This window comes from Bacillus rossius, chromosome 15 (assembly GCF_032445375.1).
Source record: "Bacillus rossius redtenbacheri isolate Brsri chromosome 15, Brsri_v3, whole genome shotgun sequence".
Classification (NCBI taxonomy): Eukaryota; Metazoa; Arthropoda; class Insecta; order Phasmatodea; family Bacillidae; genus Bacillus; species Bacillus rossius.
Window position 1 is genome coordinate 26,638,998 of NC_086342.1, and position 21,468 is coordinate 26,660,465.

The following is a 21,468-nucleotide window of genomic DNA, read 5'->3' on the forward strand; positions in this document are numbered from 1 at the left end:
GAGAACTGAGCAGGTAGTGTGTCAGTGTTGTTATGACCCTTATCGATATGTAGTAAATTTAATTTTTTATACAATCCACACTGGAAGCGAGGTGATTCGAACCAAGACAGCTTGGACATCTGGGTTGGAAAACATACAACTTTGACCACTTAGACGTCGAGACATTTGCCAGACTGAGAATCGAATAAGGTTTATAGAAAAAATGACACATATTCAGACTTGCATTACATAGCCATCAACTAAGAATGAAGTTTCGAAAATCAGCTCCCAAGTGTGATTCATGAGCCTGGGCAAATGCCTGAAAATACAGCTGGTAAATACATAAACATAAGAGAGCGCTCCCACCATTATTAGTTAAAAATAAAAAAAAATTAAAATTAAGTAATAAATTTAAGTTATTTTTAAAATAAGCAATAATAGTGTAGACAGCAGAATTACCTTGATGTTTCCATCAGCATCTGTATCTTCCACGAAGTAATCGATATCGGAGCAATAGTCGGCAGCGCTCCTCATGACGAGGATGTTCCCTGGCTTGCACAGGTCATCCGCTCCGTGTATCTCGCGAACGGCTTCCCCCAGGCTGACGTAGCTCAGGCCCAGATTGTTCCCGACTATCGAGTGCTCCAGGGTCCCCACCGTTATGATGATTTTCACTGAAGATTGTTACTCTACGTTACACTCACGCACACTCCGTTACAAAAACCACCACATTTATAGACACATCTCCAACTACAGTAGATTAAATATTTTATTTATTTATTTAAAATTGTGACATGCCCACCGACAGTCGTTAGACTTGGATGGTGGGCAAGACATGACAAATACACAAGAAAAACAGTCGGCAACATAGCAGATGAGACAACTGCACATGGCCAATACGAAGGCAAGAGTACCATATATTAGCGGTGACAACACATAAAACAAACACAACAACAACCAAAACAAATACAATAATACCACAAAAACATTATTAGGTACATACAACATAAAATAATAAACAAAAAAATGAAAAAGAGAAGAACAAATCTCTGTTATAACAATTTACTAAGTTATTAACTAAGGCATTTACTATATTGCATGACTTCAAAATTACAAATTTCTATTTATTCTCCTGATAGAATTACAAACCTAAGTTATTGTAATTAGGAATCAGTCTATAGTTAGGTTGTTAATTGTGCATAAAGTAGATATTAAAAACTATTGAATTGTGGTACTCTCAAGCCAGAACTTTCAAGGATAAACTTACACTCAATTTTAGAGTTGTTGCAATTTTGAATAAAGAGTGCATCAATATAGTCTTTATGAACTGAGAGAGGTGTCAGGATAGCATAAGAGAATCTCTTAAGATTAATTAATTCAATTATAATATTTTTAATGCCTTCAATTTTATTACTATCAGTCAACATGATGTTGTTCCAAATGATACAGCAATATTCTAATTTAGATCTAATTAAATAAAATCAGAGGGAAATAATAGAATCTGGACCAAAGTTCTTTGGGTAGTAGAATATAGATAGGTAGTCAAAATGCTTGAGAAAAAATAACTTGGAGTCTAGGAAGATTCCAAGATCTAAAAGTCAAAAATTATTTTTGGTGTTTATGGTTTTTGGAAGAGAAGTACGGCACGGTTAGCTTGCAAGCCAGATAACCCGCACCCGGACAATTGGGAGTCCACTGTATGCTGCAATCTGCAGTCGATCTACACATGGACAAGAATGATCACATAAACGGAGTTATGCACGACTCCCGCGCAAGCACATTCTCAGCTTAGCTGAGCATGAGAGCACATTTATTCCCCCTCCGCTGCTTAAGGGGCCCGCCTACCCGGGCACACACACGGTGTGCAGAGCTTCAGGAAAAACAAAGCGATTTCAAAACTACTCAAGATATATGAGTGGGGTGTGTTTACGAAAAGCATTTAAGAGTTCGCTGAGACCCGAAAAGTACTTTTAATTTTTGAATCATGTTTTTAAACTGTATTTCTAGAAGAGTTAAAATGGCTAAAACACATGTTTTCAGAGTAATTATTAGGTGTAAAACAAGAGGTACAGATTCTTGAACGCACTTAAGGGACTTGCATTACACCTTTATCTTCATTTCCCCGTAATATAAAAATACGGTCACCGCACAAATTTCACAGTTGTCCTGTGACGACGAGAAGACTGCGCGCCAGTCCAGAGGCGACACCGCGCTAGAAGCACCAGCGAGCGTCGCGCTTATCATCCCGCCTCACTAACACACATACAACCCTGACGAGGCGGGCCCCTTAACCTCGACGGTGATGTCCGTCGGAACCGGGCGGTCCTCGTACCCTGCACGCTGGTCGTCGGCGAGTACGCTCCCAAGTGCCTCTGTATGTACAGGGCACACCTGACCGCCTTGCGCACTAACAGCGCGGTGCACGGCTTCTTGCGGGTCTTCACGTCGCTCTGCTGGTTCCACACGGCCAAGATTGCATCGCCTGCCAACAGAATCCATGTCCAGTGCTGCCAACCAACTTACAGGCACAACCCATCAGTATTCATATCAAATTACCAATCAAATATGAATACTGAATATTTTTTTTAATGACTTTAAACATATATGAAATTTTTTTTTTTAATATTTCTCAGGAGTCCCAGAATAATTTATGTACAGTATAGTAAACTGAAAATAATACTGTATAAATGTTGTATGGAGCCATAAAAGTGTAGTGTAAAATGTAAAAAAAAAAGTCTGTGTCTTACACTAAGCCTACTCAATCTATCTCAAGAAGTGGTCTATTTGGTGATAACATTGAGACAACAAGCTAACTGAAATGTGTTTAAGTTGATCTGTTTTTCTCGTGACAAACTTAAAAAAAAAAAATTAAAGAAAACCTAAAAAGTGGATTCCTGTAAAAAGTGGATTCCTGTCAACTTCAACAGACATGAAATTTCTTGTATGTGGTCCTAAATAAACCAATAAAAGTTTTCTTCCCAAATCAGTTTCTTGAGCTTGCTTCACGGAAAAGAAAATTTGGATGGTGAGTTCTGAGAACATTTTACTTTCATGTTTAACTGTTTTTGTTAATGTGAAATATAACCATCACACCATTTATATTTTTGCAGAAACTTTATTATGTTTTTTTTCACATTCTTTTGCATTTATAAATATTTTTGAATAAAAAAAATGGATTCCCAGAAGCTTATAAATGCAAAATACTAAATTCTACCAAATAATCACTACTGACTCCTATAATCTAACTTGCTAATCCATCCATTAACAAATTGTAAAACTAAACTGATTTCCAAAACACTCAATATTTAAAACACTGAAATTATTTCCAAGATATATGTATAAGTACTATTAAAAAAAAAGTTTCCCTTCTTGCTACAGGAACTACATGAGCAGGAATTATCGTACTTGCAATACATCTTCATTTACATTTCTCGCCATAAAATGTAATGGTTACTGCACTAAAATATCATGGATGCCCTGTGCAAAACAAGACTGCACGCCAATCCACATTCTTGCGCTCAGAGGCGACACCGCGCTATAAGCACTAGCAAGTGTCGCACCATCATCCCGCCTCACTAACACATACACACACCTGACAAGGCGGGCCCCTTGAAACGTTGAGTACTTACCTCCAAACTTGAGGACATCTCCGCCATACAAGTAGATCCTGTGCGCCATTTTCCCGACATACCAGTTGAGCAAGCCCAAAAGTTCTTCCAAGCCTGCGGCCCCCGTTTTCATCAGCTCTTCTGTGATTCTTGTGAAGCCTGCCCCGACGAGAACACACATGCAACATTTACTCAGCATGAACGCTGTCATAAGAAATTCAGAAAAAAATATATTGCCCTGGTTTGCATTTCCGTACAGGAGAGTTGTGACTTTGTGTGGAATGAACTACAAGTACGTGAAAAATGTTTGACTCTTTAAACACTGAGCAAGGTACACATTTCAGAGGATTCAGGGTTGTTCTACATGGCCATCCCGCATGATGATCGGTTTATTAGTTTCTCGAAATTGTTCCAGGCCAAAGCAGAGATGGTCCTTACGAGGGACGGGCCAATCAAATCCTCAAATGCCACCAAATCAGTAGTATTCGAAGGATTTGGTATTTGAGGAAAAAGATTTTAAAGAAAAATATTAGAGAAAATAAAGAAAATTTAAAAAATCAACACTGATAACCTCTGAAGTTTACTACATTATTTTTCCTTCATACCTATTCTGTTACCAATCCCCAAGATAGTATACTTTTAACACGTAATTATAAAAATTTGTTAGTTCTAGAAACTTAGTTTATGAAATAAACATTCAAAGGGTTGAATGTTTCAACACCACACTATATATATGTGTGTGTGTGTATATATACACACATATACACACACACACACACACACACACACATATATATATATACACACACATATATATACATATTTATATATACATACATATTTATACACACACTTTTTTTATTTGTTTATTTATTTCATAGTTGACAATGTAAAACAAGAAATAATACATAAAAAAAATTTAGGTGATTTTGGCCAACAAACATTATTATGGATTTTGATAAGAAAATGAGGAAACAAGCAATATCCAAAGTCATTTATACAATTCACTGTCTAGTATAAGTTAAAAGAAATATAACAAGATTAAAATATGTATACAGTGGAGTCCTAATAGTACGAGCAAATTGGAAGCAGACCCTTTTCGGATTAAGCTAAATCATTCTTAAAATGAACTTAAATTACATAATAACTTGTGATTACATAAACATGGATTATCATGTGTGATTTCACATTTTATTTTATAAGGTCTTTTTAACCTCAGCCAAACTGGATGATAAGAGAGCGCAATGCTGCCTAGCAATAGTGCAAGTTGTTCTAACAGGTTAATGTCCTCAATCGGAGAAGTACGTCCTGGTGAAAAAATCTATTTTTGGTGTAGGCGCCTTATCTCACAGACCTTAGTTTCTTCTTCTTCTTCTTCTTCTTCCCAGTTTCGAATTAAGCTGACTTTTGGATTACCGAAGTTCAGATTATCAGGACTCCACTGTATAACCTGTCATACTTGGTACTGAACCATGCATTCAGAATATGTAGTACATGTAAAAGTCAATGCTACAGTGTGGGCCAAACGTCTTATGGGCTGTCAGCGTGCGGGTGAGGGCCATGAGAGGTAAGCAGGCCGGGAGGGGTAGAAGGGGAAGGGTATACGTATCGGTGAGGCGTGGCCAGGGTAATGGAAAAATATCCTTGGGCACAGCATTTTTCTTTGTGTGCTATGTCAGTTCAAAAAAATATATGTTGTCTATGTGGTACTTAACAAGGGATACTTAAATAAACAAAGAAATTTCATTACTAGGGGCTGGAAAATTTGTACTGTTAATATCATTGTGTTTGTCCATTGTTTGTTTTGTCCTATGTGGTATGTATTTATTTTTATATATTATTGTTTTTTTTTAAATCTGTTATTGTGCACATCCATGAAACTAATCCTGAGTGTTGATGTGCATAAACAATGTACTTATGTCTGGATAAAATAAATAAAAACAATAATAGAATCCGAACGACCCTGCACAGGGGACAAAATGTAGGCTCTGTGTGCAGACAGGCACCACAAGCATCCAAACACTACAAACAGACAGTACGAAGGCAAAAAACAAAAAAAGAAGCTAAAGCTAAAGGTTTGTTAAAAGGGGAACCATAATACTGCCACCGCTGTACACCTCCGTTCAAAATAAGGTATAACTTTTTTGATAGGTACTCCAACTACTTTGGCAGCTGAATATTCACATAAAATTAAACAAATAATTATTGAAACATGACAAGCTGCTACATTTGGTGCTACATGACTGTTTGTTTATGTCCAATATTTAGCTGTCAGAGTCTTAATGTTCATTGAAACCCCTGTCCGTAACAGTGACGTAACATTATGAACAACGTGTACAAAAAATAAACCTGGTTGAGGAAATAATTCAATGCTCGAAGAGTAAGGAACCTTACCAGAAATGTCCACAAAAAACACCACTCCTGCGTTAATTTGCATTTCACTTCTAGTCGCAAGCTCAATGAATACATCAGGTAGAAAGCTGATGAAAACATTGTGAGCTTCTTCCATTTCGTCAAGCTGAAAAGTAACAGAAAAAAAAACCACCAGGAAAAGTTTAAATTAAATATGTTAGATGAATCAGAACTATAAAGCTTAATGCTTCATGTGAGACTGCCCCCCAACCCCCCAGCCCCTCCCTGGATACACCCTTGCCTTGTGGAATGACACTTGAACATACTCTAGAATATTAGGTGAAAAATAATGAAGCTGTCTGCTTCTCTTTTTCGTGAATGTGTGTGTAGACTGGGTGCTTTTTTACAAAAGAAAATAGCTAGTTTATGTAATTTTTGCAAAAAAAAAAAAAATACGATTTCTCACCTGAGGTTGGATGACAGAGATGGCACAGCAACAAAAGCCACAAAGTAAAGACCAAAAGATCGACAAGCGTCAAAATATTTTCAAGCAATTTTTAATTTTGAAGAGATTTTTATACACAGTGATAGCTAAGCAAAATATTAATTGCAGGTTACAATGTGTGTTTTTTTATGTTGAGAAGTAATTGGTACTGTTAAGGTAGGTTTAGAATTTTAAATTAAGAATAATGAATCAAGAATTGGTAGTGTCTTAACATATGACTCCATGTATACTGATGAAATGGTTTACAATTGTAGGAATTTTGACGAGTCATGTGTAAACCATATGTTGACTTAAAGACTTAACAGAGATGGCTTTTTATATATACACACACACACACACACACACACACTCAATCTTAAGAAATAAAGGTGCCCCAATTGAGCACAGTAGAATGTGTTGTCGGTGCAAAATAATGTTTTGCTGGGAAAGCAGGTTATTATGTCATACAAAAGTAATAGGAACTGCGGGCCTCTGACTATTGTCACCGACAATTCTGCGGGTTTCCCGAGGCTGCAGCGCGGACTGGCAAGAATAAACGTCGCCTTTCTGGACTTTCCGAGTGTCACGTCACCTTGGGATGACGCGACACATGACAGCCGCTCTCGTCCCTTCGAGAAGGACGCCATGGGGATATATGCGACGACGACGGCCTCCACAGGAGTTCCACGAGTTAGGAGAGTTCCGTGAGTTCATAGAGTTACACAAGTGAAGAGAAGTGCAACATAAGCGAAGAGGGTGAGAGACCCCCTCGAGAGCGGCGCGACAAGGCGCGGTGAGACCGTGAGTGTGACTGAGTGACGCAAGACGTGTGTGGACAGGTGCAAGGTACGGGGCGAACCACTGTTGGGCCTAGATCCAGTGAGGAGTGCGAACTTTGGAACTTGACAAGACATTGAGTGACTTGCGAATAAACATTTTTAAGTGCCAGTGATTGGTGATCAGACATTGTTAAGTACAATTATTTATAAGTAATGTAAATATTAATAATTAATAAAACTGTAATAAAACTTAATTTGGCTATCCCTTACGAACCCAGTTTTTCCCACATTATTCGTAACAGTATGTATAATTATTAATTTACATCCATAAGGGGATGAGAAAAGGGTAAACATGATTAAGATAATTGTGTTTATGAAGATAATCAAGCATAAGAAAATTATTGGGTATCTATAATAAACATATCAAAACTACCAACCAGAAATTTAACATTTTGTGAAAAACAACCCCTAAGGGCTGTCAAAGGGGTAAGTGTGGTTTTAAAAAGAAAAATTAATACTCCATGATCTATTTAAATTAGAGAAAATAAACTAAATACCACCGTGCATGTATATTTGCGTTTTGAATTTTATCAATAAATCAACATTCATCCTTTAAGGGATGAAAACAGTGATATCTTTCTCTCTCTTTACCTTTATTCGTCTTGTTACAATCACTTTAACAACCTAAGCTCATGTCTCATAAGTATTTTTTTTTATATAAACTGCACTAATCAATTTTTCTGCATCCATTTTTGATGGACAAACAACGAGACCGTCTCCTGAGCAAACTGAGGATGGTAGCGCTAATATTTGTCGTAAGGTGTCACATTGTGTCGCATCTTGCTCAGTGTAGCCACCCACATAAAACAGCATTGTTTTACTCTCACATGTTTCGTTGGGTCATGTCTGATCTCGTTGCATACAGTGTGGTCAACCCCTTAGGCACAACTTTTTCTAGCACTAAATTATCACTGTTGACAGAGTTGTCAAACGCACAAAGCCAGAAGTCAAATGGGATCAGGAAGCCAGTTTCTTTCACTGCTCTGTGATCCACACTTCCAAACACTTAACGTTACAGCGTGTTAGCCATGTAAACATTTGTACTGCAAGTGGTAGATTCATAATATCACAATCCCTGATGTATAACTATTTTTAAGAAACCACAACCTTGACAGTGTAAAGTTCGTGAGCCTTGCTTCGTTTATGATGAGTCTCCTTTTGGGTATGGTTGTATCACGTTGAGTAAGTTTGGTCTGTAAGCAGTACCTCACAACAGGGGCGCAACAACTAAATTTCCAAAGGGGGGGCAATATACCTTTTAATAAAGAATCATCGATCCCCCCTATTGAAGCGCCTCCCCCGGAAAAAAAATGTACTTCAAGATGTAAAATGGTGCTATTTAAGCAGTTTTACTATCTAAAAATTGATTACACAGCACTTTCTTTGCCCCCGTTTGCCCCCACTTCAAGGTTTCAGAGGGGGGGCAAAATACCCTTGCCCCCCCCCCCCCCCTGTTGTTGCGCCCCTGCCTCACAATAAATTTACAGCATAAAAACTGCGATATTCAAAATATAAAACAGCAAGTTATTTTAGTTAGAAATTGATATATTTTACCTGTAATTTTATTGTAAAACCAAATTATCACACTTATTTTAACTTAATATTTAATTTAACTTAATATTGAACATGTAAAAAATTTTAACTTAATATTGAACATGTAAAAAATTTTAGTCTTTTTTTTTTTAATTCTGGAACTCTAATTTCAGGCTGTTATAGAGTGATTATAATAAATGAGGAAATATAGTACATTTGCTTCCCACTGAGACATTCACTTAATATTCCTTCAACATTTATAAGCTGCCAACAGTGGCTTTATCTGTACTCTGCTGAAGGTCTTTTTTTGATAATTGTTCCTTATCACATACCTATCCAAGTTCATCTCTTGATCCTGATGGCATGATCCTGTATAATTGATCCTGGGTTATATGATGCTTCCTGTTTTAATTTAGTGTGTCGACAGGTCCTAAACAATACAAAAATATCACAATACAAACAAGTTCTGTCAGGTCTTGTGGAATTTTATTTTTGTAGTATTGAACTTGCAATCACAATTCATTTTTATATCACAAGTTTTTCTTAAGTCTTTGATCGGTAAACGCACAAAATTAAAACAGTATCATGTATCACAGGATCAATAATTATACATGATCATACCATCAGGATCAAGGAATTAACTTGGATACGTGATGCGAAACTTTTACTGTTCTTTTAATGTAGGTATGGTAATTAAAATACTTGCTAAAAACACTACAAACATAGTGAGACCCTTTAAATAACTGTTATTAGGTTCCAAACATTACCCAGGAATAGACAATATGTGAGTCAGCTGCCAAAGAAGGAACAAACAAAACTTACATATTTATTTAAAAACTTCAGTGTTCACGCACACTAAAACATAAGGAATATATATTTTAATTGATTAATAAAATTAATAATAAATTACTTGAGTAAGAAAAGTACTTATTTAATATATATGCCTGGTATAAGGTTGGGATAGTATGGTTCCTGCAGCTTCCAAGTTAGTTTTAAAAAAGTGGCAATTTAATTAGAGTTAAGATGTGCGTTTTTCTAGGTCAAGTGGCATGAGTAAGTAGTATTAATTAATACAATAAATATATATTTTATTTAATATTTACTAGGATTTGATTGTTTTTTTCCTAAAAGATTATTTAATCTTAAAAACTCGACTATAAATTTGATATCTCATTGACGATTGGTACGGTATTTAAAAATACATTTTCAATACTGAAATATTACAATCGAAGCACACTTAAACACTATTAAATACGCCTAGTTTACAGCATATACTTACTTTTCACAATATTCTTAAATGGCCCACCAAAACTTCAATTGTTATGCTTTGAAATATTTAGGAGTCGAGTTCCTTTCATTCATTAAAGCACTGAGATAAACACCTTTGTTGAAACACGCGCACATTTTTCCGTTACTTCAAAAATATAAAACTTCATTGTTAATTTCCTCAAATTTTTTTACACAAAATGTTTAAATTTTGAATCTATCGAAAGTGAAACTTTACTCTATATTTTAGAAATATTAATAAATAATTATTTTATTACTTCTTATCTCAGGTGTAAGGTATAGTCTATCATCACATCACTTTCGTTCGAAAATATGTTAAAATTAAATGAAATTAATTTATTTTTATTTAAAAAGGGGTTTTAGTGTCAATAGGACGCTTTCCATAACTTTTATTACTGGTGTAATACTGTATGAATTATTCGTAACAATATTAGTTAATGTTGAGAAACGGAAGGCACCTAAAATTAAGGAAAAAAAGTCGTAATAATGTTTGGCAGTGATATGTATTTATAGGTTAAAATATTTATCAGTCTAATGGGGCTTATATTTTGTTTTGAAGTATCATTATATGTTTTTTATTAAGTGAAAGTAGCTGACCACAACAATTTTGATATTGTAGATGTATACGTTTTTTGTTAAATCTTATGAAATGATTCAGTAAATGAAGACTGTCATATCATGGCAAACTTAGAGAAACTGATAAAATCGCTGGAGAACTTGAAAGTTCTTCAGCTTTCACCACATATTAACGATGAATCTACTCTGAGGTACTATCATGATTTCCTTATTTTTTACAATTTATTACTATTGAGCTACTATCACATATGGCAAGGAAAAAAAAAAATCTTTTCCAATGAGTTTTGGGCAGGATGGGAAAGTTACGCTGGTGAATAAGGAAAAAATGTTGCAAAACAGTACTTGTCAGTATTTGAGAAAAGGCAGCAGTGGGAAGGGACAAGGAAAGGGCAAAGGGCATAGCAGTTTGGGGAATGGTCTAGGGTGGAGAAGAGGTGGTATGATCCAAATTTATCCCATGATCCTGATGACATGATCATGTATACATTATTCCTGTTTTAATTTAGTATTTCAAAAGGGTAATTATGGGATGTCATGGCTTTTTAGAACAGAAAGAAGAATAAAATCTGAAAACATGTTTTTTTTCACACTACATACGTCCCTAAATTTATTCCCAAGGGATGGTATTGTAATTTCTTCTAGTCTGTGAAAAAATTAAAATTTTATATCTTACGTTACAATACCTGTGCTTTTGAATTGCCGCCGCTATTCATTATTTATTGGTGATAAATAAGAATATATGTTTTCCATATACTAGAGATGTTCCCGAATTAATCCCGTAAGGAAGGTTTCTTAATTCCTAAAGGTTTGTGAAAAAATAACAGTAGTTTACAGCCTCCATCACAATAACTATGTTTTCGCGCAATTGCCGACATGCATTGTTTATGTTGACATTTGTGGCTTTTTAAAAAGAAATGTTAAGTTCTTTATTTAATGTAGGTGTTGTAATAATGAAATTTCTTTAAATAATGACTGTATTGCAGTGGCAAGAAATTTTAGTGCTTGTAAGTATTTCATGTATGTGGTTTTATTGGAATAAGTACGTATTATCAAATATTTGGTTTTGTTACATTACATTTAAAGTACGTACTATTTTGAGTGATGTAATAAATGAGTCCAATGGGAGCCAAAAATTTGAATTAAATTGCTAACATCATTCATTTTCTGTGAGGAACACGTGCTATGCAGTCTTTGCAGGAAATTATGGGATTACAGCCGTTGTATATTCTGTATTTGTTATGGCTGGTGTTTCATATATCCAAGTTTTTCCCTGGATCCGGAAGGCTTGATCCTGATGGCATGATCCGGTTGGCGTGATCCTGTTATACAAGCTTGCTGTTTTATTTCAGTATGTCTAAAGATCCTGATGGCATGATCCTTTGGCTTGATCCTGTGGTACATGTTGCTTTCTGTTTTAGTTAAGTAGGTCAGAAGATCATGTACATAAAAGAAATTGCAAAATAAAAAAGAATTAGGATTGTGCATTGAATAAGCTATATTCTGACGTACTGAATAAAATAGCAAGCATAATGTACTACAGGATCAAGCCAATAGGCTCATGCCATCAGGATCTTTTGACGTACTGAATTAAAACAACAAACATGTACCACAGGATAAAGTCAACAGGATCATGCCATAAGGATCAAGCCTTCAGGATTCAGGGATAAACTTCAATATATGAAAGAGAAGTATTAGCATATTTTTAACTCTCCATAGTTGGCTACAATTATGCTAAACAAAGAGATACACGATCGCGAGTAAACGATGAATGGCGGCGGCAGTGTGAAAAAACAGGTATTGTAATGTAAGCTTTAAACTGTTATTTTTCACGAATCAGTTGGAATTAAGAAACCATGTTTTCAGGGTACATTTAGGGATGTCTCTGGTACTTAAAAAACGTATTTTCCGTTTTTATTTACTTTTCGTTCCCCGAAGACGCGACGTGTGATGCCTGTATAGTAATCCAAGCTATAAACTGTTGTTTTTCACAAACTAATAAGAATTAAGGAACCATCCTTTCAAGGTAAATTTAGGGGCATGTGTAGTGCATGAAAACCATGTTTTCAGATTTTTTTTCTTTCCATTCTAAAGAGCTGCGACATCTGATTATTACCATGGAAAGATCTTGGACATAGCAAGAACTTGTGATGTACCATGAGTTGTGATCATAAGTTGAACATGAAAAAAAAAAATCCCCGCAGTAATCGACATAGTTTGTAATGTGATATTCACAGTTTTTGTTTGGCCGGGATCTTTCGGAGTACTAATTTAAAACAGCGAGAATCTAAACTGTTACGATGTGCCATTGAAACTGGGACGTTGTTCTGTGGACATCCTGCGTGAGACTGATGTGTTGTCGCGGGGGGCTGTGTCCCAGGAAGAAGGACAAGATCGCGCACTGCCTGGTCATAGCGGACGCCATGTGCGGGGCGAGCGTCAAGGGCACGCCCAACTTCTCCCACCTGCTCAGCATCACCATCGAGATGCTGCTGCAGCTCTGCGACGACGCCAGCTCGGACGTGCGCATGGTGGCCGACGAGAGCTTGAACAGGATAATAAGGGTCGGTGTCCGTCTCCTCTCGAACCGCCACGTGTTTTTTTCCATTTCACACTTCAGTATTTAGAGTACCTACCGTTACAGTGAAACCTCATTAACAAACGGAGAAACACTTTTAGTTTAAGCTAGGTATTTTAGCATACTTAAGGGATTCTGCACTAGTTAAAGGGAAGTTAACGGCGGGGGTATATTTTTAGCTTACTTACGCCATTAAAGACCAAATAAAGAATAGGCGGTTTTTAAAATAATTGTTTGACAATCTCCTGTAATCTGTAATCTAAAAACATAAGGACTATTTCCTTTTTCTTGCATAGCGGCCCACATTGTCCCTATTTTCTCATGAAAGCTATCAGCTAATACGAAACACTCTTAAATACTAAGTATTTGACATTTACTTCACAGTCCCTAGAAATTTTTTACAGGGCTAAGTAATTTGTTTAATACAAACTTTTTGTTTTTGAGTAATGAAAAGTGGTTTTGGTTCCACGCTTAAAAAATTATCTATAGTAAGAATGGTTAATACAAGAGAAGATCAGGGTATTCTGACAGCTGTTTGCGAGGCATTTTCCGCTGGGGATACCCCTCTGGATTCATCAGACCCTTCCCGCCCAACCTCTCCTAGGAATATATTCTAAGTCGTTCGAACCTACCTATCACAACCAAACTGGCAGACAAGTTGTCAAGCGTAGTTGCCTCTGCCAATGAACAGTGCGTAGAGCGTTCACGCTACACTGTAGGTATAGCCCGTCACTATATGGCAGTGTTATAGAAGACCGGGAAATGTCGGGGGAATTTTGTTTGTGGATTTTGCTGCACTCCCTGACTGATATAATAGGTATAATTTCTTGGACATACGCCATTGCAGTTTTGCAATTTTTGTCACAAAAAAAATTTCAAAAATGCAAATTAACAATTCTTGATTTGCATATTTTTTTTTTTTCCCCATGACATGACAAACAGTGCAAAACTGCAATGATGTAAGTTCAAGAAATTGTATTAAATTAAAATTCCAGTTGCATGAATCATTTAAAGGATGTATCCGACTGATAAATTACTTAACAAAAATTGTTTCTATGGAGTGTGAGATGGTGTATTGGATTCACATTCCAGAAGACTCTGGCTTCAAATCCTGATCTTACTATCGTGATTTCTGTTTTCCACTGTTTACCGAAATCTTTCCAGACAAATTCGGGGAGCGCAGATTCCGTTCCTAATTTCCCTGGGCTCTGTCATGTGTACATCACTCAATTAGGACTTTTCTGTTTATGAGAGACTAAGCCAGAATAAAAAATTTATTTGTTTTCAGGCAATGGTGGACAACAATGTAGTTAAGATTTTAGTGGAACTCCACAAAGAAATCAAAAAGAACGGGAACGCTCGCTCTTTGAGAGCTGCTCTTTGGAGGTTTTCGGAGTTGTGTCACATGATAAGGTCAGTCACATAAAAAGGTACTGAACTGAACTTTTGTAAATTGACTACTTTCTTTTACGTTATGGGGGCAGTTGCATTAAAAAGTTATTAATATGTAAACAAAAATATTTTCCAGGATATTTTATAACAAAAATTACTAACTGGTACCTATATTGTTTTTGTGTTGCATGTCATTTTATTTATTTATTTACAGAATTACAGGCTAACATGTTACACAGAATGTTAAATGATTAATTATTTTAGGGTGCGGAATCAAGCTTTTTGTTCACTTTATGAGTATTTTTATTCTTCCTTATTAATTGCTAGGTCATCGGAATAGACATTAACTTAAATAGTTGGAAGTATAAGAAAATTGCTTTGCTAGACTAATATTTAAAAAAAATTGGAGTGCAAGATAAATGGAAATAAAATTTTCCGTGGTTTATTTGCTTGTAAAAATTGTGCCATAAAATTTAAAGCATGCAACAGAAATTTCATGACTGTGTTACCAAGACAAAACTATAATTTTGGGTTCAGATGCTCTTTATTAATCAATTTTTTTTTTCCAGAACTATAAAAGTAAGAAACACTTTTGGCTTCATGGTCTGCAGTAATTCTAAAGTAAATATTTATTATAAGAGATATGTTTTATGCTAGTTGAAATTGAGGTCTAATACAGAATGGTACAAATAACTTTGAATACAATTTTGGTACATATACTTCCAAACTAGTCTGAGGTATCATCATACCACCCTTCTTTAAAAATAGATTAACATTAACAACTGGATTTTGGCAGCCTTGAAAAGATTTTACTTTTAAGTATCGGCAACACTTGGAAAGTTGGATTACTGCATTTTACTGCTTAATGAAATTATTACTGAAGTTTCACTAAATGAGCATTGTATTTATTGTTTTATAGCAAATTAAATTATGTATAGTACATGTTATCTGCTGTTTGTAAAAATTCTGTCAAATATTTTATATTTAAGTTTTTGGTAGAGTAATTATTTTGTAGTCAGTCAATTAGGGACAGGAGTGTATGCAGAATTTCATTTCAGGGTTGGGAGGGGGAGATATAATTACTTTTCCCACTGTTTTCTCCCTCTGCCTACCTACTGTGTATAAATAACTGTCTGTAGTTTAGTTCTACTGTCCATGTCCTGGTTTAGAAATGTTTCTTTATAAAAATTTTATAGTCTGCCAAAACTAAAAATATAACATTGCAGGTGAATTTGTGCTTTACGGTGGGGGTTTTACGTGCCATGTTGAAGGTTTCATTTTCTCATCATTCCTATTAGTAGAGGGATTTTTATGTAAATTTAACACTATATCTGTTTATTTGTTCTTACCTATGTCACAAATATTTTCAACAGATATTCACTTAGTGTAATATCCATTACTGCCAATTATTATGGATTTTCCATATTTTTTGCTGTTGCAGAAGTCCAGTCATGGAATTACAAAGTGTTATTAATTTATTACAAAAGTGTAAGCACTTAAGAGGCGGTGTCACAAATTTGCGCTCCTATCTATATCAATGTTATTTTAAAAGGCAGTTTTTCTCAAAGTCTATAAGAGGTAGGGGCCAGAAATTTTGCCTACTGAAAGTATACAATACATTTAACATAACAGCTTTTTTCAAATTTAGTTATCATATCATATATTATTTCTGTGATGAAAAAAATATAATCAATATTTTGATTTGTCCAGATACAGTGGAATTTTGCTTATATTTATAATTATTTAGCAAAAACTGAAAAGGCCATTGAAATGTATTGTACATTACCTTCCGATCAGTGTCTTCATGATCATGATGGGTTTAAAAACCTGGTTGTAATCAAGTCTTTAACTATTTCATGACAACATTTATACTTAATAATTTGGAGATAGGCCTTTTCTATCCTAAGCCCCTGAGCTTTCACTATCTGGTCTGGCGACCGACCTGACACTCTTCAACCACCCCAAGGGTCTCCGATTGCACATCCGATAAAAAAAAAAAGCTGTTCGTTCATTTGTTTTTGTGTCACAGACTTCACACATTTATGCCAAGGGAATATTCCGCTGATGTGACGCCATACGAATGTATTATTCGCGACCATACAACTTTTTTGTTTGTCATCGGGAAGAAATGTTCATTTTGAATTGAGCATTTTTAAATGTCAGCGTAGAATATGCTTATCTGCCCATTTTGTTTCTTTCCATAATAATGAGTAAAGTTAACATTGTCATAGACATTTTATTATATTCGTTTGCCGTCCAAGTAAAACTGTCACACTATATCGCACGTAATTATATATTTTACTAATTTGTTAGTTGTCATTTTATTTAAGTTACAAATAACAGTAATCAAAAACTATTACTTAATAGTCCAGAAAAGAGATTGAGTTATTATGCATTTAATAGGGGTTTAAAATATGGTACTACATACATATTATATACATTATACATATTATATATATTATACATATATTATCTTGTTGTCTTCTTTGTAACTTTGCTGGAAGAATGGCATTTGGTATGTATGTTAACTCACAATGAAAATACTTCAGAAGTACTCAACAGTGAACAACCTAGGCCCTATACTAATTTCATTATGTTCATGGAAATATAATTAAAATTACAAATAATGAACTGTATGAGTTTCACGTAGAGATATCGTACGAACTGTATGTGGTACAGACCAACATTTGCTAAGGCTCTGAAAATACTTAATTTCAGTTAATGTGTGGAGAATATTAAAAGTTAAAAATAATGATATATATAAAACAATGCAAAGTTATCAGCATAAAAATAGAAGTTATTTTTACGTAGCGCCTATTGGAATGAATATTTTGTGTTGAATTATGTGGCATGATTAATATTCTCTTATGGTATGTGTGTTTTGTTAAAATCTTATAAAACATAACTTACTGTTGAAGGATTTTCATTTATTTTTTATTGTTATGATCTTATTTAAACAAGTGTTAATTATATTACACATGTCTATTTTAAAAGCATTTTAATGTATACTTATAAAATTGTAATAGGCTTTATAAGGACTCTCAAAATGCATGTGAGTATCTATAATTATCTACATCACCATTATGGCCGTTTCACAAGATCAAATATTTATTGAATTCAATCAGTTGCATTCATTGTACATGATTTTCAATTTGTACATTGAATTCAATACAAATTGAAGATGTTATTCAACTAAGCTTATTAACTTATAAGTATTTTGTTTGTCCAGTACATAAAAGTAAAAGATTCTCTATTATTTAAATAATGAGCATCTATAAGCAATAACGTTTTCTAAATATTTACATAAACATAATGAAATCTAATTTTTCAATACTTTATATCTACGATCACATCAACGGCAGTATTATGTAATCAATGAGGTAATGAAATATCTTTAAAAGATATTTTCTCCTCTGTAAAGTAAATTTGTGATACAGCCCTCTTAATGTTAGTCTAGTGAGTTATTTCGTCTTCTAATATGCTACAGCAATATATAAAACTAAGTTTTGTTAGTGTTTTAGTCTTTTGTAATGTTAAAGTGTAATGTAATCAATTCATTTTTTTTGTAAATTCTTATTCATAAAGATACATATCATAATAAGATAAATAGTAATATTTGTAAATTTAGATTCTTTGAAACAACATCGATAAGAGGTTCTCCTACCTCTGTTAAACTGTATGATGGTGCATTGTAAAAAAATTAGGTAGTCTGACTTAAGTGAGATTGTATTTAGATTGTGTGTAATGCATATGCAATATCTAAGCATAAGAATTTATGTTATTATCCTTTTAAAACGTTACACTATGAATTTCGTATACTTTTTAATGTCAACTACCATTATTTTTCACGGAATATTACATCCAGATAAAGAATAATTACCACATGTTTGAAGATTAATTGTATTCCGATACATTTAAAGTATTTAAATTTTTAGATACGACTCATACTACAGTTGTAAATGTGAGATTTCTTGATTCTGAATCCCTGCATCCGCAATTTCCTAGTGAGCCGCCGGTCAGATTGTCATCCTCTCAGATTGTCGAGGAACCAGATACATTTTTCGTCGAGTAATCTGGCGGTATAGTAGCTTTATCACGCGCTGCGGTTACAGTTACTTCGGTTGAATAAGCCACTAAATCTCACTGTTAAAAGAGAGAACTTCTAGACCAGAATATTGGAAATAAAAATTTACTGACACGGCCTCTTAATGACAATGTCAGATTGTACAATAAATCTTACGCATATAGCCAGTTGGCTTTTGCTGCTGTAGACAAAGGAGGGGGGATAAAATGATGGTTGCTGCAATTATTGTGCAATAATTATGGTAAAATCCTGTGTGGTTAAACCCAGTTCATTTAATGAGGTGTGCTTTAAAAACAAATTTACCCCCAAAGAGATTCAAGAATTCAAGCCAGCGATGCTTGCATTATGAAATAATAATGAGAAGGTAGGGGCTTTTGTAAAGTTCTTGGCATAAGTATAAACTCTGATTCATAATATTAGTTTTTTTATATATATATATATATATATATATATATATCAATTTGTTTTTTTAGACCAATATAATGTATAAAAATTTTAATGGATGAATTAGCTCATTGCTGTTTAAGTGGGTCAATTTTTTGTAGTGTGTATCACTGGCATGAATCTTATTGCATTTGTATATAATGTGTTTGTTTTTTTTTAATTTATAAGTAACTGTGATTACTTATTATTTATGCCTAGAAGTTGGTAGTGCTGAATATCATTTGAATAAAAAGGTGTGCAATTGTATGTAATTAATATCACTTGTATGCACCTTTTTACATCCACTATGTTACACTTATTGAATACTAGCTGCATCCCGTGTTTTAGCATTTAACTAAAAAAAAACGGTCAAGTATTTGCATTGCACAACATAATCTGATGTAACTTAAAATTTAGTTTTTACGACCTATAATAATCAACACTTTGCCACTCATACCTAGTATGCTCAGAACATATATATGACTTGCTATGGATTTTACGAAATTCCTTTTTTCACCACCTGCTCAATTCTCTGCTGTTCTGCATGAAGCAAGGTTTTCTTGCTCTTTGGCATCTTCATAGTTCGAGCTCTTTGTGAGATCTGCGAAAGATTGACTTACATTTTTGAGTCATGATTAAAATAAATTCAAGTCACTAATAAACTTTACCTATAACCTACCACCAAATCGATAAATAACAAAATCATAAACTAAAACGCATGCAAAGTCAATTGGTAGAAAAAGAGATAACTGTTATTAGCGCCGTTAGTTCTCTATCTGCCGCGAGCTCCACTTATCGGACTGGTCTCACCACTATATGATCATGTGATGGACATAGAGAAATAACACACACTCACTGTTTGTATGTTTTTGACCTTTTACTGTCAGTTATAAAAATGAATTTACCCCTTTTTCACACCATTGGGGATGGAATTCCATAGTAATTTTTAGCCTATGTGTAATCCAGGTTATGAGCTAGTTGTATGCCAAATCTCTCCCAAAACTGTTCAGCGGTTCGGGCGTGATTGAGTAACAAACATGCACACTCACTCACAAACTTTCACGTTTATAAATTTGGTGTGATCTGTTGGAAATATTTGTGATGTAACAACAAATTGTTAAATCGACAGAAATACAGTAAACTCCCTATTATCCGCGGGCGGATGATCCGCGGTGCGTATTATCCGCGCATGCTACGAAAAAATACAGTACATATGTAAATCTGTATTTTATTTCAAAGTGAGCAAATTTGAACTCTACTGACGAGTGTATTGTGTGCAGTATACAGTAAAATGCCACAGGCGAGCCCAGTGCGAAGGCGCAGATGACTCACGAAGCGGCTTTGCAACACATCGTCGGACTGCTTCACTATTTAGAGGAACAAGACGACGATGCGCAGTTGGCTGAAAAACTTATGTTGCGGAAATTCAATCAAGAATTAAGAAAAGATGTTTCCAAAGTAAGAAACAAAAGCAAGGGACTGATTTTTTCAAAAAGTTGTAAATTTAAAGAGTTGTGATTTTTTAGTGTCTAATGAAGTCTGAGTATGTACAGTACATACTGTATCCTCCTTACGAAATAAGTACCGAGCACTTTTATGTTTACATCACTGAAATGTATTGTATGTTAATTATTCAGTAAAATACTAAAATTTTAGCATCATTTAATAATGTTTAATTGCTAATTGTAACTTTTACTGTACATAAATTTGTAGATTTTGAAGTTGAAATTAATGTTTCCTTTTTTTGTTTCACATTTTCATCTCTTTTGCGGATTATCCGCGATTTTCACCATCCACGGTGGCCACTTGCCACTTAATTTTCGCGGATAATTGGGAGTGTACTGTAGCTCTTAAATAAAAGTAGTGATTGGGAAATGAATAGGAAAAAAAATCAGGTTGGCGTGTGAGACCCCGTCTGTCGACGTGTCAGTGTGAGAAGTGGCAGTGACTCTGGTCCCGGAATTGCAGGCCCCAGAAGGGTAAGCCGTACATGCTGAACCTGATCCCGTGCATCATGCACGTCGCCCAGCGCCCCGAAGAGCCGATCCTCGAGACGCTGGCCGCGGCCATGCACAAGATATTCAGAGCCTTGGGGAAGTTCGCCAGCGACAACGACGTGAAGGTGAGCAGTGCAACGATTTTTTTTTTCCAAGTGAAACTTCTTTGGGCTCCATGAGAGTAAAATTTTCAAGGCCAAATTTTAACGCGACGTTTTCGTGAAACATTTATGGCGCGAAAAGGACCGAGAATAGGTACTTGGCCAAAGAGATGTAAAGAGAGCACTATGCTATATACGCTGCTGAAGTCATTTTCGTTCTCCTCTTTGTAGGATGATT

The 21,468-nt window shown here is 34.9% G+C and overlaps 2 protein-coding genes across 5 annotated transcripts in view; one reads left to right on the plus strand and one right to left on the minus strand.

Moving 5' to 3' along the window:
- Positions 1-10,164, minus strand: part of LOC134539422 (adenylate cyclase type 10-like) — a 62,523-nt gene extending 52,359 nt beyond the window's left edge. The window contains exons 1-6 of one of the 2 annotated variants that reach the window (XM_063381448.1): positions 10,075-10,152; positions 9,128-9,225; positions 5,982-6,105; positions 3,609-3,746; positions 2,312-2,461; positions 439-653 (exon numbers count right to left, since the gene is read on the minus strand). In XM_063381448.1, the coding sequence (XP_063237518.1) occupies positions 439-653; positions 2,312-2,461; positions 3,609-3,746; positions 5,982-6,096 (618 nt within the window). In that variant the 5' untranslated portion in view covers positions 6,097-6,105; positions 9,128-9,225; positions 10,075-10,152. Of the gene's footprint in view, positions 1-438; positions 654-2,311; positions 2,462-3,608; positions 3,747-5,981; positions 6,106-9,127; positions 9,226-10,074 lie in introns of both variants that reach the window. The other variant, XM_063381447.1, reaches the window with a different exon arrangement.
- A 393-nt stretch (positions 10,165-10,557) lies between these two features.
- The window catches only part of LOC134539280 (huntingtin), a 135,661-nt gene continuing 124,750 nt past the window's right edge, over positions 10,558-21,468 (plus strand). For all 3 annotated transcript variants that reach the window (XM_063381104.1, XM_063381105.1, XM_063381106.1), the window contains exons 1-4: positions 10,558-10,849; positions 13,036-13,219; positions 14,522-14,646; positions 21,101-21,254. In XM_063381104.1, the coding sequence (XP_063237174.1) occupies positions 10,761-10,849; positions 13,036-13,219; positions 14,522-14,646; positions 21,101-21,254 (552 nt within the window). In that variant the 5' untranslated portion in view covers positions 10,558-10,760. The remainder of the gene's footprint in view (positions 10,850-13,035; positions 13,220-14,521; positions 14,647-21,100; positions 21,255-21,468) is intronic.